This window comes from Euleptes europaea, chromosome 19 (genome assembly GCF_029931775.1).
Source record: "Euleptes europaea isolate rEulEur1 chromosome 19, rEulEur1.hap1, whole genome shotgun sequence".
NCBI lineage: Eukaryota > Metazoa > Chordata > Lepidosauria > Squamata > Sphaerodactylidae > Euleptes > Euleptes europaea.
The window spans coordinates 35,331,519-35,349,621 of NC_079330.1; the positions used below are offsets into that span (position 1 = coordinate 35,331,519).

The following is an 18,103-nucleotide window of genomic DNA, read 5'->3' on the forward strand; positions in this document are numbered from 1 at the left end:
CAGTTTCTAACACAAGAGTAGGCATAACTTGACTCAAACCCCCACCACCCCTCTCTCTCCTCTTCGTACTTTCCCCAACACTTTTGGTACCTTGGGCACTGTGATTTAAAAACAGGAAATACATTTCACTCTACTACCCAGACTTAATTTAGGATTTATTCAAGTGGGCAAGACACCCCCCTCGCCAATGTACAAGTGTGCCATGTGCAGCCTGGGTCCTGCAAACCCACACAGAACCCAGGAACTTCTCTCATCTGCCTGCACATCCAGATCCACCTCCAAGGAACAACCATGTGATTCAACAGGCTGACCTTGACAAGCCAGCGACCAGCTTATTTAAAGGCACACGGACAGATTTAACACCATTTGTTGTACTTTTAATGATGTTACCCGCCCTGAGCCAGCTTGCTGGGGAGGACGGATTATAAGTCTAATAAATAAATAAATAACCAGAGGCAATCCTCACCCAGGAAGTCATCGGAAGGGAATGCAGGGGCAGCGTAGGAGGGGGAAGAGCATAGATGTTGGTGAGGCTTAAATCTTTGAACTTCTTGCCAATCAAACTCAAGGCTTTGTCAACATTTTGCTGGGAGCCTAAGCAGAAAAGAAAAACAGCAATTACTGTACAAGCATAAACCTAGAAGGTTCAGAGCAGACTTTGTTACACTGACATTATACTTGAGAACACTCCTATCAAAAGGCAGATCACACCCATACACATAATAGTGAATCAAACAGAGATTTGAACAAGGCCAGGTGTGTGATAGAGAAGAGTTTTGAAACCAAACTCTTTAGTTGTAGACCACCATGCTATCCAGAGAGCCCAAACTGGCCCTTCAATTATTAATAGCTCTAACTTGGCCCATCCCCCAGGAGTTCAGGGCAACACGCACTGTTGTATCCATTTTATCTGCACAATAACCCTGTAAGGTAGGTTACGCTGAGACAGCATAGGACATTCAGTGGACCTGGTAGCAAAGTGGGAATTTGAATTTAGGTCTCCCTAATCCTAGTGAGACACTAATTGCTGTAACACACTGACGCAAGACAGTTAGTAGGATATTCTATATTTTATGAAGGATGACAGTTGCACCATTTCTGCAATGCTCTAGAACCTGCACATTTTCAGGGATGGACGGAACCCAAAATAGCCAGGGGGGGACCCATACACAAGGGAACGGAGTAGCCAGCTTCAGTTTTCAGCTTGCTTTAGGCTTCAAAAGGGGCAAGCTTCTTATTTGTATGGCTGTTAAAATATCCTGAAAGATTAATGTGAGCCAGAATGTCTTGTGAAACCATCCTCTGCAGTCGGCAGGTGTTCTGAGCGAGTCTGTTGTGTTAGAATCAACTCATTGCACTGGCTGAACTTCCCGCTAGAGAGAGTCTGAGAGGGACCCGTCCCGACCTCACCTTCTATGTGGCAGATCTGGAAGTCCTGGGCGTAAGAAACCGTTGAAATGTAGATCTTGGCGCCAGATGCTTGTTTCAGGAAGCTCACGTACCGCCCCTGCTTGCCAATCAGCCGGCCAACTAAATGCTACAGGAAAAGGACACACAGAAATCACTAGAGAAGTCAACCTTTGCTGGCAGCAAAATCTGAAATGGCCACCAAAGAGCCAGAAACTGCACAATTCAACATAAGAAGCAAAGCTATTCCTTGGGTTAGAGATCAGTAGTAATTCCACCCGGTACTCCCACCACTGCAGGGTTCCCAGCCTAGAACAACGGCTGCTAACCTGCCTTTAAATCAGTACTAAAGAATCTAAGTTATGTTCTTGATATCATCAGGCAGAAAACAGAGGAGACAATGAATTAAATGGCTTCCAAAGACAGCCATCTCACTCTAAATAATAGTTTTGCCACTGGAAGAATTGTTGGGACAAAGAAGCTTTTAGCAGTTGGGTCCTTAAATACAGCATCTGGCTGGAAGATCCAGTAAAAACAGGATATTGGCAACTACCAGCTGCATGTTATTAAACCTGGCTTAAGTCATAAGTAACAAATGGGGTCGGGGAACCTTGCCAATCTGAACTGATGGATCTCCAAGGATGTACATCCATCAGCAACAGAACTGAATGAGAGGGACAGCGGCCAGAAATCCAGCCCACAAGTTTGAGAGGGCTGTGGCCCAGTGGTAGAGTACTTGCTCTGCATGCACAAGGTCTCAGGTTCAATCTCCAGTGAAGGATCTCAAGCAGCAGGTATTAGGAGATTCTCTGCTCAAGACCCCGGAAAACCACTGCCACTATGGATCTGCAGCATGGAAGCATGCGGGCAGCCCCCTCCCCTCAGAGATGCTTTCAAATGGCACATAAGACTTAAAAATTTTTTTTTTATGTTAAAACACCTCCAGAAAGCAGAGTTCTAGTACAGGAAGGTTCTAGTATTCCACTTGTTCTACCTTTCTACTTGCAGGGATTGTCTCCACCCACCTCTCATCAACACACATTCAAAAGAGCTAAATTTAGCCCACTTCCCTTTTGTAATTGAATTTTATCTTTTGTTGGTCACAGCAACAGTCACATACTGATTTGCAATATGTACTTGCTGCATTTAAATTGGCTTCAGTACTGGTGTGGCTATTTGGTACATGCAAACAGCTTCAAGCACCCCAGTGGACTGGGAAGAAGGACAGAAGGAAGTGGCTTCCAACAGTTGACAGAATATACACCTCTGAAATGGGAACCAGAATCTGGAAAATGAATGGAGCCTGTGGGGGAATGTTAGCCCCTTGCCAAATTAACTCAGCCAGTTACCAGGCCTTATTGCTGAAAGGGGCAGAAGAGAAATTTCAAGCACCAACCACGGTTTTCTTGAGCTCCTCAATGGCTGATGGAATACAAGTAAACCTTGATCTGGCCTGGTTCATGTTCGGCATCTGGTGGTAGAATGGGCTGCACCATTTTGGACTGCTCTCATGTGTTAAGGCTCCCTGCAAGCAGAACACCAGCACTGCAAGCTGCATGACTGCTCACATCTGGCAGAGAGGACTCCAAAAGGTGACCTACAATCTGCAGCCTGCAGCGATGTGGTCTGTTCTACTGCTTTACTTCTAGGCATGTGGGAATCAGGCGTAGAACCAGTGGCTTTGGTGTAACTCCACTACTCTCCAAAGCCCATACAACAGCCATGACCTTTTCTCCCACTACAGGTTTCAGTAAAGCTCAAACAAGACCGCTCCCTAGCTGCTCCCTTTCCCATACTCTCTGGCAGCTGTACCTGCTCTCCTGTAAACCCCAGAAGAAATGCTGGACATCTGTATCGCTTGTGCACTCCAAGTATCCAACGTGCACTCTGGAGACATGGGCGCACTGCAAGCTTCCAGTCTGGCTAAATTTGAGAAATTCTGCCACCATTTCATCTCATTCTGGCCTGAAGTCAGCAGTGCATTATCTGAACAATTTTGTGCCCGACACAGCCATGTGCAGAACATGTTTGGATTACTGCCAGTGAGACATCACCAGGGTGAGGAATAGTTTGGTCATTACCTTTGGTACCTCAATCTCCCAGATAACAAGCTCCATCTTATTTGATTCAGCTCCCAAGTTCTGGCAGCCGCTGTCCACAGAATCCATGCTATTTACATCTGAACCTATTTAAAAGGAGAAAGGAAACAGTTTGGATGGTTCAGAGATGAAAGAAGGTGTGTTTTGACAAATAACAGAACCCAAGAACCTGTATAATGAGCCAAACGATGTGAAAATTCAGAGAAAGAGATCAGAGAGCCAGCGTAAGAAAGCCTGACTGCCTAACTGAAAATATACAACTTATAATTGACATGGAGCCCAAAACATTTCTGCAGCCCAAACACTGGTTGTAGTAAGCCTTTAATTCGGAAGTGGAGAGCACACATACACATCCAAGGTCTCACAGTAACTAATAAATGTACAGGAACCTGCTGCACAATTGTTTTAGTGCACCAGCATAATTTTGTGCATGGTTCACATTTGTGATCACAGGCAATTGTTGACCTCTACAATTTCCCTTTCTGTAAAGCATCTCTACAAAGCCCTTTTGTCCCGTAAAAACGTTTTCCTGCCATTCCATCCACATACCGGTTATTCTAGCATCCCGCCCACCCACCCACCTTCATGGAGATTTCATTTTCTTTTTAAATGAGCCACACCCAGAGCGAGCCCCATTTGGCTCCAGAGCCACAGGACAAAGACCCAAGTTCAGATCCATATGAAACAAGATCCTTGCAAGATCCATGAACTTGGGCAGGATAGAGAAGATTGCAGAGGCTGCTGGTTCAAACCTCAGTCCCCTATCTGCAATACAGCAGTAACACTGGCTGATTTTACAGGGCTGTTCTGGGACTACCACAGTAACGAATACACTCTGAACACTGGAGAATCTGCAAACCCCATCAGCAGGCAATCTTAGATAGCGGCCATTTTCGTACTCCAATGAATACTGAACATGATTAATACGCGACACTACAGTTTCCAGTTCAGTCAGTATTTTATTACGTTCAATTGACCAGTTCCATATAGTTTCCAGTTTAATATGCCGAGTGGACTAAAGAAGCCCTCTGCCAGTATTAAGACAGCCATCCCTCCGATTTGTATTACTGCTCCTCTTGCAGAAGACTCAGAATGGATCAAAAGTATTTCACTCTGCAAGTCATTCCACTGTGGAACTCCTCGCCAGAGGATGTAATGATGGACACAAGCAAAGTCAGCTTTCAACGGGGATTGAGAGATTTGTGGAGGAGGAGTCCATCAGTGATTTCGCACTGTGACTGAAGGGAACCTCTGCATTCAGAGATGGCAGGCCTCTAAATACTGGTGCTAGGTGGCCAGCATGGTGCAGTGTTTAAGGTGTTGGAAACTCAGGTTCGAATCCCCATTCTGCCATGGAACTGTGCAGGGGCCAAGGTCCTGCCCTCCATTTTTTACCAACTTGCAGTCACCAATGAAGGGCCTTTAAACAGATGTCAAGGGGTGGTGGTAGATGCAGCACTTCAAGTTCTCGTTTAAAAAGTGAGTCACTTTGTCTTAGATGTCACTTCTGCTTGCCAGGATCCCATTCCAGACAGTCTGCACGCCTTGAGCACACCAATGAAGAGGCACAACGTAAGTGCAGTATTTACCTTGCTTATTTGGGACACAAACACGCTGAAATGAAAGAGAGCATGCATGATATTCCATCTCCCCTCCGCCCAGTGCGTCATTAGGTTACAGAAGTAGCCGCGTAGCACCTCCACAGGGATTGAGGGCAAGGACATGGGAAGAGGGGGCACTTTGCCCTCCGCTGTTTCCCCAAACACCCCCCTCTGCAGATTTAATCTCACTGGGAATGGGGGAGGAGAGACCTGAGTACTATTGTGGGGGCTCATCTTTCAACAGAGCACTGGGACCCCCATTCCTTGAGGTATGTTAAACCCTATTGGTGCCCCCACCAGAACTACTTTTTATAGCTGAATCATTCACGGGGAGATTCAATCACAGACCCCAACCATCCTATTTAGCTTGGCCTTCTATTCCCACACACACACCAGCTTCGGCTGCAAGAGCAGCCTGCTCTCAAGTCATTCAAGAGTCATTCCATAATGAAAAGCCCACTGGTAAGTCTAGCAAAGGGATTATATTTACACACCACACAAGGGGGAAGAAGGTTCTCAGGGCTATACTGAACTATAGGCTCTGCTTGCCCTGCAGGGACATGTAGGATTTCTGGAAATTTCGAAGCCACAAAGTCTTCCAAAGAACAGACATTTTGGGAATAATTGAAATAGGCAAATCCTATCAAACCTACATTTTTAAATTAATTTAACATAAAACAAATTTGTAACTTAGCACAGAAAATTGTATTATTTGGCATATTTATGGAATTTTAAAGTATAAATGGCTTCATCTTCTGTAAGAAAAACTACAAATGTATCCAAGAGAAGGAGCTGCAAACTCCTGCAGCCTATGCTATCACAGGCACCTGCCTCTTAATTTTGGGACCCCTGAAAAGCCGGGGGTGGGGGTGGGGGAGAGCTGAAGGTAGAAAACTTCTGTAGTAAAAAAGGAAGTCTATTTGGATGAAAACTCTCACAGTCACAACACGTAAAACTACCTATATCTTTGGATATTAAACTTTATAACACTGCAAACAGTGCTCTTTAATAATGTATCACCAAAACAGTACAGCATCTTAACTATGGCCAAAAGTATTTTTCAGAAGTATTCTTGAAAATGTTGTCTGTCTACTGTATACAGAAGAATTATCATTACCTAATGCTGTCTTACATCAAAAATCATACTACGTTTTGAGTAAAACCTTTCTCCCACAACAAAAGCAATTTTTTTTACAGCCTTCCCCAAAATTTCCCAATTTTTCTGTTGTAAAAACTGAAAAAGCCCCCCCTACAACCCCGCCCTCTGTTTTTCACCTAGGCTTTCATATCTCTAGCCCTGTGACACAGCAGGAATGTTTTAGAGAGATACGGCAGAGGGCTAGAAGAAGTGGTCTGGGTTTTCTGGAAAAATATGAACTGGAAAGTTATCCAATGCCACAGAACTGGGGACCCCAATTTGGTGCCGTCGCCATCTGGTGCCGTCGCATCCACCCACACCTTTTCTGGAGCCCACCAAGTGTTTTTAGGAAGCGGGTGGGGCCAGTAGGACTTTTCCCCAGCAAGGCTTCTGATTGGCTGAGCAGGTTTTTTAAAATGTTGCTTTGGCAGCAGTGTGGCCGTGTCTACCATGCTGGGTCAGAATTCCAAATGCGCCCCAAAAGCTCAAAAAGGTTAAGGCCCCCGACATAGAAACTGCATGAACTAATTTAGCACGTCTCTCCCAATGTGCCCCCCAGAGAGCGTTGGGCTCACCTCATACCAACCTGTGGGTGGCCCCCGGCCCGGAGAGTGTCCAGCTGTCCTCAACCAGGGCCAGGGCTTTCTCAGCCCTGGCCCCAGCCTGGTGGAACTCCTCCTTCTGAGACCAGGGCCCTGCGGGACGTGTCCCGGTTTCGCAGGGCCTGTAAGACTGAGTTGTTCCACCAGGCCTACGGTCGAGGGCAGCAACCGTTTTTCCAGCATAGCTGCCCTCCCTTCCCTTGCCGTTCCCCTTCTACTTTCTAAGACCTGGATTAGGGGACCCAGGTGCTTTCCCGGCCGACCTCTGGGTTTGCGGAGACTGTGGGTTTTAATTCAGAACATTTTACGCGTTGCTATTTTTGTGTTGTTTTTATCTGTTGAGAGCTTCCCTGAGATTGGCTTTGGCTGAGAGAAGGGCAGGATATAAGACTAAAGATAAAAAAATAAATGTTCAATTACTGTTTCGCGAACATATATCATGATAAATTGATGTCTCGGTAGTGACAAATACCTAAACTGAAGTATTTTATTAGGGGAAAACAAAATGTGGTTTAAGAGTTACATGCCATACACAAGCCTTTAAGGGGAAGTTATTTTTATTGTGATAATACTTGTAAAAGCTTGAAGGAAACACAGCACGCAATTCCCTTACAAAGTTAAATTTAAGGAAAAAAGGTGCTAAAACTGTAGACGCGCAATTTTAACCACACCCAAGAGAACTGTGTTTGAGATGCTGTGGTTGTCCATCTCCCTAGTTTGCCAGAATCTAACTCCTGCCCACAGAAGCCACTGGGACACACCTGTTAATTCTGTTTCAGATGGGCGATTACAATGTTCCTTGGACTATTTGAGAGGGGAGTCAAAAGAATTTTAGCTTTGGCTGTGCAAATCAAATTAACACTTACCAGGCTTAACCTGACTTTTAAAATCTGTATTAGTAGCTATATCTTCCTATACTCAGTTTATAAAACCAAACATTCACACATTTCTGAAGAAAATCACCTAATAAACATGACAATTTTGAAACTACCACACTTGCCAAATAGCATATTGGAAATGGTATTAATCTTATGAAACCAAAATCTTTAGAAATGGGAAAAATTTGGCAGAAAAATAAAGCTCAAGAAAGATCCCTGTGTAAAGTTTTTCACCCCATACCTGTTGCTAGAAGCATCTTAGCACTAAATAAGCAGGTTCCTAATTACACCGACCTAAACTCAAAACCACCCTCTTTGGTTCCAGGTTTTGGGGGTTGACTGGAGGCAACTCTGAAAATGCAGTAAGCCCCCACTGCAAAAGGGTCACACCTATCTCTATTTTATCTTTGCAGTGATCCTGTGAGGTGTAGGCTATGCCAAGAGCAAGCAGCCCAGTAAGTTATAGTGCAGAGTTTGAACCCAGGTCTCTTGCCATAGGCACTCTAAACATTGGCTGAAGCCTGTCACAGGTTTTTCCTATATCAGAATACAACTGAGCAGGATCAACAATATTTGATGGGTTTGCTGTTTGTTTTTTGCTGGTTTTGATTATTTTGATGTTTGTCTAGTAACAACTTTGCAGTTTTAAATTGCATAGTGTTGCTATTCTACTGATAAAGAGTCCCAGGAACTAGTTTTGGTTGGGAGCTGGGGAAATATAAAGGTCTAAAATAGAATTATCACATTTATGGCCCACTCTCTCTTTCACCATGAGCTCAAAACAGTGCATGCAGCTTTGCCAAACATACTGGGAAGATCTGAACAATGTTATGCCTCCGTTTTTCTTGCTGACTCTTCCCAGTAGATAACTTATAGAGTTGCTAACTTTACCTGCAGGCATGTGGGATACGAAAGCAACTGACTAAGTCTTAGCAACTCTGCCTGGATGATGGGGGAGGGCTTTATTCTACTCTGCTTTCCTCTGAATTTATATTTACTGTTTTATATTTGCCACATTATATGTGTTAACGTTTACTTTTATAATAATCATTTGTTAATCTTCTGGAGTTGATTTTGTATCAAAATAAATTTTGATGATGCGTGCATTCATGTATGCCGGGTTCCAAGATGGCCCCTTATCCAGCTACCACTTAGTTTCAACAAAACTGCCGCATCTTGCCCCCTTCCACAACACTCTAGAACTGTGGCAGAGCATGTGGGTGGCTTCATCTCTTGCTTCTCTAGTTCAAAGGAACACAAGCTGCAAAATTTGCAAAGTCCTTCCTCTACCCAAGACCCTGAAGAGTCGTTGCCAGACTCGAGAGCCAATACTAAGTAAGCTCAATAAACTAGAGGTCTGAAGCATTTTCATTACTGCATGATAATTAGCCCAACTAGCTCTATTTGTTTTAAGAGGGCTCAATCAAGTTTCTACATGAAACAGTAATATCTCCTAAATCCTGTATATATGCAACAAGTACGCACGTTGTATACCAGTATCTAGAAGGCCCAGGAAAATATGCCAGTCACATGAGGTCGCAGCCAACTAGCTAGACAAGATAGGTGTGACCCTTTAGCTTAAAGTAACGGGCATGATCCTCCAGCAAATAAAGTGATGGGAATAAGCTTTAGATGTCTCCTGTACATTTGCAGATCTAAGGTGGAGAAAAGGGCAGGAAAGGATAAGAACAGAGAGGCAGGAACGGACTGAGGGCCCAGTCTGTAGGAGATAACCTAATTACACCATCAAACCTATGTGAATTATTCAAATTACTAACCATGTACACTTGGTTCTACTGCACATTTTTATTCTGCTTCCAAGATTTGTGCTGTTAATTAGTTTGCACACAAACGCAAAAACACACAAGCAAAGCATACTGGAAGCACACACACTTATCCAACATGCAAAAAGAATCCCTGGAGTGCTTCGCCTTCAGCCAATGTTTAGAGTGCCTATGGCAAGAGACCTGGGTTCAAACTCTGCACCGTAACTTACTGGGCTGCTTGCTCTTGGCATAGCCTACACCTCACAGGATCACAGCAAAGATAAAATAGAGGAACACAAAATAAACATCTACATGGTTGGAGCTATGAGTTTCATCTCCAAATCTAGAACTAGAAAACCAGTGTGGTATAGTGGTTAGCATGGAAATACATTAACTGAACAGGACAAAATAAAGAAAAGGTGGGAACAATACACTGAAGAACTATACAGAAGAGATGAAAGGATAAAAGATTCTTTCCAAGAAGAATCTTTTGAAGAAGAACCTACAGTTTTAGAAAGTGAAGTGAAAGCTGCATTGAGAGCAATCGGGAGAAACAAATCACCAGGAGAAGATGGGATATCAATAGAGCTATTCCAAGCCACAGAATCGGAGTCCATCAAAATCTTGACAAGAATATGCCAACAGATATGGAAAACAAAATAATGGCTCACAGACTGGAAACGATCCATTTACATTCTGATTCCCAAGAAAGGAGACATCAAAGATTGCAGCAACTATCGGACCATCAAATTAATTTCTCATGCAAGTAAAGTGATGCTCAAAATCTTACAGCAAAGGCTGTTACCATATATGGAACAAGAAATGCCTGATGTTCAAGCTGGTTTCAGAAAAGGAAGAGGCATTAGAGATCATATTGCAAATATACGCTGGTTACTGGAGCATACGAGAGAATTTCAGAAGAAAATCAGCTTGTGTTTCATAGATCACAGCAAAGCTTTTCACTGTGTGGATCATGAAAAGCTGCAGCTGGCTTTAAAGGAAATGAGTGTGCCACTACATCTGATCGTTTTGATGCGCAACCTGTACTCTGGACAAGAGGCCACAGTTAGAACAGAATATGGAGAAACGGAATGGTTTCCAATTGGCAAAGGTGTCAGACAAGGATGTATTTTATCTCCCTATCTCTTCAATCTATATGCAGAACATATAATTAGGAAAGCTGGATTAGATTTAGATGAAGGTGGAGTGAAAATTGGAGGGAGGAACATTCATAATTTGAGATATGCCGATGACACTACATTATTGGCAGAAAACAGTGAAGATTTGAAACGACTACTGCTGAAAGTTAAAAGAGAAAGTGCCAAAGCAGGACTACAGCTGAACATCAAGAAAACAAAAGTAATGACTACAGGAGAATTACACAACTTTAAGGTTGACAATGAGGAAATTGAAATGGTTCAAGACTTTCTATTTCTTGGCTCCACCATCAACCAAAAGGGAGACTGCAGCCAAGAAATCAGAAGGAGATTGAGACTGGGAAGGGCAGCCATGAAGGAGGTAGAAAAGATTTTGAAGTGTAAGGATGTGTCCCTGGCCACCAAGACTAGATTAATTCATGCCATCGGTATTCCCTATTACTATGTATGGGTGTGAAAGCTCGACAGTGAAGAAAGCTGATAGGAAGAAAATAGATTCCTTTGAAATGTGGTGTTGGAGGAGAGTGTTACGGATTCCGTGGACTGCCCAAAAAACAAATCCGTGGGTTATAGATCAAATCAAGCCTGAACTGACCCTAGATGCTAAAATAACTAAACTGAGGCTATCGTATTTTGGTCACGTCATGAGACGACAGGAGTCACTGGAAAACAGTCATGCTAGGAAAAGTTGAGGGCAGCAGGAAAAGAGGACGACCCAACAAGAGATGGATGGACTCAATAAAGGAAGCCACAGCCTTCAAGATCTGAGCAAGGCTGTCAAAGATAGAGACATTTTGGAGGACTTTCATTCATAGGATCGCCACGAGTTGGAAGTGACTTGACGGCACTTAACACACATACACACATAGTGGTTAGAGCGTTGGAGTAGGATCTGGGAGACCCGGGTCTGAATCCCTACTCTGCCATGGAAGCTTGCTGGGTAACCCTGGGCCAGTCACACACACTCAGCCTAACCTACCTCACAGGGTTGTTGTGAGAATAAAATGGAGAAGGGAAGAAAGCTGTTAGCTGCTGTGGGTTTCCACTAGGGAGAAAAAGTAAGAGTATAAATGAAATGAGTAAAATAGATTTAAAAACTAGCTGTAGCCTATGATTGTAGCAATGAAGCTGGATGCAAAAACATCTTCTCAGACTGGTCGGGGCAGTGTCTGCATGCACAGATGAAAAAAACTTTTACTCACCTCTCTAGCCAGGGCTGGGAAAAATCCCTGGTAGAGTCACAGAAGGCCCTCAGGGTCAAATTAGATGAGAATGGGGCAGCCATCTTTGCTGATTCATGTCTGGCTCCATCATGTACAAACCTGCCTTTGGAGTCAGACCGTTGTTCCATCTAGCTCAGTTTTGGCTGGCTTTTACAAGCTGACTGAAGGTGGAGAAGGGGAAGGGCTGTGGTTCAGTGGTAGAGCCTCTGCTTGGCATGCAGAAGGTCCCAGGTTCAATCCCAATCCCCGGCATCTCCAGTTAAAGGGACTAGGCATGTAGGTGATGTGAAAGACCTCCGCCTGAGACCCTGGAAAGCCACTGCCAGTCTGAGCAGACAATACTGACTTTGATGGACCAAGGGTCTGATTCAGTAAAAGGCAGCTTCATGTGTTCATGTGAGAACCCTAATGCCATCAACGGGGATGGAATCTCCAGCACAGGCGGGGCTTTCTAAGCCCTCGCCTCTGAGTTTTGTTTTATTAACTAGAAAAGCTGGAGAATGAACACAGCAGACTTCAGCATGCAAAGCATGGCCCTTTACCCTCCAGGGGTCAACTGCGTATGGAGGCAGGGTGCAGCCCTGCTTGACAATAAGACCCCTCCAATAAACTGGGCGGCCATATCAACAAACAAGGCTGCATCTAACACATCCAAGCCAGGTGCACAGGCCACAAAATGGGGGGTGAGGCTGGTACCACTACAGACTGTAGGTGAGGAAAGTCACATGGTTAACCCCCCCCCCTCAAAATTCCCTGCAAATTAGCTCGTCAGGATGGAAGATTCTAGTGTTGTGATAGTCATCCTGCTTACAGGGATGAAATGAATGCAAGAGGGGAAGATGAAATGCTTCACCCGTGTTCATTCTCCCACTTGTTCTGCTACATTAGTAGACCAGACCCAAATTGTCTGATACTCAAGAAATCTGACACTCCACCTTGTCTCCCCCCACCCCGCTTTGGGTATGTGAAAGGGACCACACACCAATTAACCCCCTCAGTTTTGGTCTTTAAGAAGCAGTTGAAGACAGTTTTATTTAGGACTGCATTTGGTTAAGTCTATAGCCATCTTGAGTTGTGATTTCAAATTTCGGTTTTTATGTTTTAAATGTATTTATTTTGTGTTTTACCTATGTTGTAAGAAGCCTCGTGCTCTATAAGGAAGAAAGGTGGATAGTGTTTCTTAAAAATAAATAAATGCCAGCAAGCACACAACAATCGGAGCAAATGCCAAACTTGAACAACAGAGAAGCCAAGTGACACACTGTGGTGGTGGAAAGTGCTGTTAAGTCACTGCTGACTTACAGCAACTATGTAGGGTTTTCAAGTCGAGATGAACAGAGATGGTTGGCCATTGTCTGCATCTGCATAGCGACCCTGGACTTCCTTGGTGGCCTTCTATCCAAATACTGACAAGGATCGACCCTACTTAGCTTCTGAGATCTGAAGAGATCGGGCTTAGCCTGGGCCATCCAGGTCAGGGCAATATAAGCAGCAACAATTTCAACAGAAGCAGTCCACAGGCTATGCCAAAGCTAAATACAAACTGGTTTTGCAGTGGTTCATTGGTACAGTCGCACCTTGCCCCAAGGGACTCAAATCTAGACAGAAGCCAGGCCAAAATGCTTTGATTTTTTGTTCAGAGGGCTTTGCAATATTGGTGCTGAAAATGCTCAACAACCACAACTTCAAAGTGTTTGGGAATATAGATGTGGAAGCCTAGGGAAAAAACAAAAAAACTTTTTTTTTGGGGGGGGGGGAACCTATTTTTCCTGTTTTTTCCCTCAAGATCTTTTTTCCAGTGGAAAGATTGGAAATTTTGGGGAGTATTAGAATTAGTCAAATGCTTTGCTATTTTATATGTTGTAAGGTGAAAAATCTGAAAATTTGAAAATTGAAAAATTTCAATTTTTCTCTACAGTTGCATTTCCTCTTAAAAAAAATTTTTTTCCCCAGTGGCTTCAAAATTTCCAGAAATTTTACATCTCTTCTTAGCAGAGTTTGTTGGTATATGCAGTTACAGAAGACCTCCTAACAGTAAGTCAAGACCCCATCTCCACATTGCAGAGAGACAGCAGCTCACCTGTAAGTTCATGGCGGATGTAAGAGATGGCGGGCAGGCACTACTCCATACGCAAAAGACGAGCATCAGATTGGGCTTGCATAGTAAACAAGTGTGAAAGATGCTGGATAGCCTAGCTGTTTTTTCAGAACAAGTCTGACAGATGCCAGTGTTCTTAGGCAGCAAAATGAGGGCTGGATGAAGTATCCACAGCTGGTTCAAGCCACACAACATAACGGAAGCAGAGAAACGGGGAGGAGCCACAGTTCAGCAGAACAGCACCTGCTTTGTACCCAGAAGCCTTGGTGTCTCTCATTAAAGGATCTCATGTGCACATTCTGTCCACACTCCTGGGAAGCCACTACCCGTCAGACAACACTGGTTTAGAACGGGGTGCCCAGTGAGGTGCCTGTGGGCACCATAATGTCCAGACACCTTTATTAGCACCCGCCAAGCAGGCGGGCCACCTGGGGCTTCTGTCCAGCAGGGCTTCTGACTGGCTGTGTAGATTTTGAAAGAGTTGCTTCAGAAGGAGCTGCCACCACAGCACAAGGATCTTCAATGCATGAATGACAGTAAGCTCTGGGAATGCAAGAAGACCGTTTAAATACTGTTTGTTTTAAAAGGCATCCTGTCAAAGAGAACTTCTTTGTGATCACTCCCTAATATTTTGTTGTTGCCGCCTCCTCCTGTGGCAGCCATTTTGTGGTTGCGCATACCACCGTGTCAGAACTCCAAAGGTGCCCACAGGCTCAAAAAGGCTGGGGACCCATGACCTAAAAGGATCAGTAGGTCAAAGTATTAAGCAGCTTCACTACATCCCTGTGTTGTGTTCCTCACCTTCTCAGTCTCTAGGAAATGCTCACTCAGAGTCTGAGCACAAGCGCTGCCCTGTCGCCCACCAACAAGCATCTAATTAGACAAAATGCACAGTAGAAGCGGTCTGTGTCGGGACATGAGCAGGTTTTACTAAATCTTTACAAACAGCAGAGATGGACAGACGACCCACAACTCTCATGTGTTATCTACACCCTACAACTCCATAGGCCCGAGTTAATACCCAAAAGGGAGACCACTGAGAGTCTTGCCTTGTTCTGCTGCGAAAAGCAGGCAGATGCTGGAAGTCAGAGCGGGACCCTTACCTCCAGAGTGGTCAGCATCCACTTCTGCCGGCCATGGCTGCTCGTGCCGCAGGTCCAAGCAGTCCTCCCTCAGTACGCCATTGCTATAGGGCGCCTTATTTTCAGGAAGTGCAGGGGATGGAGGTTTCTTGCTCGGTACAGAACTGTGCTCCGAGTCTTTGACTGTGGACATGTTCAATGAATCAAGCCGTTGCTGCGAAATGGGAGAAGAGCCGTTTTCCAAAAGGTCCTCTGTGCTCGCCACGTCTTCTGAGATGCATGTGCTGCAGCCAGAAACGTCTGTCACAACGGGAACGTCTTTAAGCTCCTCCTTGTGGTTTGCGACCAGGATGGGCTCACCAGCAGGCTGCTCGGCAAGTGTGGAGTCCCTGGGCCAGCTGTGACTTGGGTTGGCCAAGAGGCCGTGTGTCAAGTGGCTTGAGAATGTCGTGTGACGGTGGGCATTCTCTTCTAGTAGGGGAGCAGAACCTACTGCCGCCTTCTCAGAGGCACAGTCATTACCCTTGTTTGCCTCTGCAGGACTAACAGCTCCCAAGGACACCTTTTCCAGTGGTTTGTCAATGTGGCTGGCTGCCACTTGACAAAGTCTGTCAGTCATGTCACTGACTGAACTGGAAAGCACTTCCTCGGTGGCTGCCAAGATGACTTGAGAAATTATATGTATGGCTACTTGCTCAATTTTCTCAACTTCCTCTTCGCCCAAGCTAACGCCTCCACTCCTCTTTTTCTCCAAGCTATCCCCCAATGACTCTTCCACACAAGGTGATTCCACCAAGGAAGCCACCGACGGCACCCGGTTTCTGGCTGGGCTGGGCTCTGGCTTGCCCCCAGCAGTAACATCCACACCATGGGAGTCACTGGTCGTTTGTGAGATAAGGGAAGGCTCTTGTGCAGGAAACCCAAACGCACCTTGGGACACCACCATGATATCCAGTTTTTTACTGTCGTCTTGAAGAGTTTTGGATTCAGTGGTAGTTCCTGCTAGGACAGGAAGGTCTCCAGAGGAATCAAAGCTCTCAGCTCTCTGCTCTGAAGAGGCTGCCCTGATGGGTGGTGAAAGGTTGGGAGGCAGCAGCGCTTCAGCAGGATGCTCCGTTTCTGAAGGCAGAGTGAGCTTGCTGTCAGCTTGTGCATCTTCTCTAGAGCAAGGAACAGGGTCTTCCCTACAGCCAGAGCCCCTCTTGGGAGATCCTATCCTACATTCTTCCAAGCTGGCCAAGTCTTGTCTGTCGTGATTGCTGGGACGTTCCTTTTTACGCGATGAAAACCACCACCATCCAATGAGTGCCAGCACTCCGGGTATGGCAAAAGGTAGTAGGGTGCGGAAGCGTAGAGCCATTTTGAGTATCCTCAGCAATCACACCTAGGAGGCAAAACAAGAGAAATCACATAAGGGGCTTCAACTTATAAACCATTTTTTGATTGCTTTCTAGATCTAATTTACTAAGAATTCGGTTCTCCAACAGTTCAGAGACTCAGAAATACTTGGCCGGGACTTGTTAAACATTTGGACCAGGCTAAGGAACGGTACAAGGCGCAGGCTGACAAACACAGAGCACCTCAGTGGGATCTGGTAGTCGGGAAAAAGGTGTACCTTTCCACCAAGAACTTAAAGTCCCTGCGTCCTTGTAGAAAACTTTGCCAAAAGTACGTGGGCCCGTTCACTATATCCCGAGTAATCAACGAGGTCACTGCTGAACTGGATCTCCCCAAAACTTTACAGGGAGTGCACCCCGTGTTTCATGTTAGCCTACTGAAACCCTTTTCTCCCGCCCCTGATTGGCACCCCGAACCCCCAGAGGCAACACCTATCATGGTGCAGGGGGAACAGCATTTTGGAATTTCTAGGGTCCTGGACTCCAGGCTGCGGAGGGGTCTGCTGGAGTATCTGGTACACTGGAAACATTTAAACTCGAGTCACGATGAGTGGGTTGCGGCAGAACACGTGAACGCTCCCTCGCTGATCACCGAGTTCCATCGGAATTGTCCCGACAAGCCTGGGAACCCGGGGAGGGGGCCTTGGGAGAGGCGGAATGTCAGATAGGGCTTCTGACAGCCCCGGCCTCAAACAAGATGGTTCCCCCGCAAACAAAATGGAGTTCTCCGTGCACTCCTTCCCCCCCGGTTTTGCACACGAGCTCCGGCCAGAGATTTACAATTGTGTTGGGACCCGCCCGTGTAAATCTTCAATCTGATATCGGGTCCCGCGCACAAAGCCGAGAGCTCGGCCATCTCCTCCACTGATTGCTCATGATTGTTTGTTTCAGTTTTACTGAAGTCGTTACCGGCAGGAAACGACTACATTGTCTCTTTGTTTCTGTAACCCTATTATATCTATAAATGTATCCCCACTCCCTCTGTCATGTATTCCAACCTCACGTGTCTCTTACTGAAATCACTGACTTCTGTAATAAATATTTGAATCGCTGCTCTGCCTGGATTGAAGGTCTATTACTGAAACGCTGTGAATTTGCTGGAGCCTGACAGCTGCCTACATGAAAATGAAAGGGCTTTCCATGGCTGCAATAGCAGCTGCAGCGACCAGAGGATCAGGAGGGCTGGTAGGCATCAGGTATTTTGGTTCCATCCCCCATCTCTTTCTCCCTCCCCCACAAGGTTTTCTTTCCTTTCTTTTTACTCCCCTCCTGTGATTCTTATGCAAAGCGAAGAGTTTGGGTTTGGCTCCATCTCCTGCAGAAGCTGTTCTGGGTTTGGCACTCACCACCCCCTCTCAAAGCCCCACAGGCTCAAAAAAGTTGGGCACCACCGGGTTAGAGCCTTTGGGATAGCATCTGAGAGGCCCAGGTTCAAATCTCTGCTCTGCCATGGAAACTCGCTGGGAGACCTTGGGCCAGTCACTCACAGACTAACCTACCTCAAGAGTACAAAATGGAGAAGAAGAGTTGGTTTTTATATGCCAACTTTCTCTACCACTTAAGGAAGAATCAAACTGGCTGACAATCACCTTCCCCTCCCCACAACAGACAACCTACGAGGTAGGTGGGGCTGAGAGAGCTCTGACAGAGCTGTA

At 45.4% G+C, this 18,103-nt stretch overlaps 1 protein-coding gene across 1 annotated transcript in view; it reads right to left on the reverse strand.

Moving 5' to 3' along the window:
* AKAP1 (A-kinase anchoring protein 1) overlaps positions 1-16,429 on the reverse strand; it is a 38,325-nt gene extending 21,896 nt beyond the window's left edge. The window contains exons 1-4 of the mRNA XM_056865174.1: positions 15,073-16,429; positions 3,489-3,592; positions 1,411-1,537; positions 467-594 (exon numbers count right to left, since the gene is read on the reverse strand). Of these exons, the coding sequence (XP_056721152.1) occupies positions 467-594; positions 1,411-1,537; positions 3,489-3,592; positions 15,073-16,411 (1,698 nt within the window). The 5' untranslated portion in view covers positions 16,412-16,429. The remainder of the gene's footprint in view (positions 1-466; positions 595-1,410; positions 1,538-3,488; positions 3,593-15,072) is intronic.
* Positions 16,430-18,103: the final 1,674 nt, after the last annotated feature.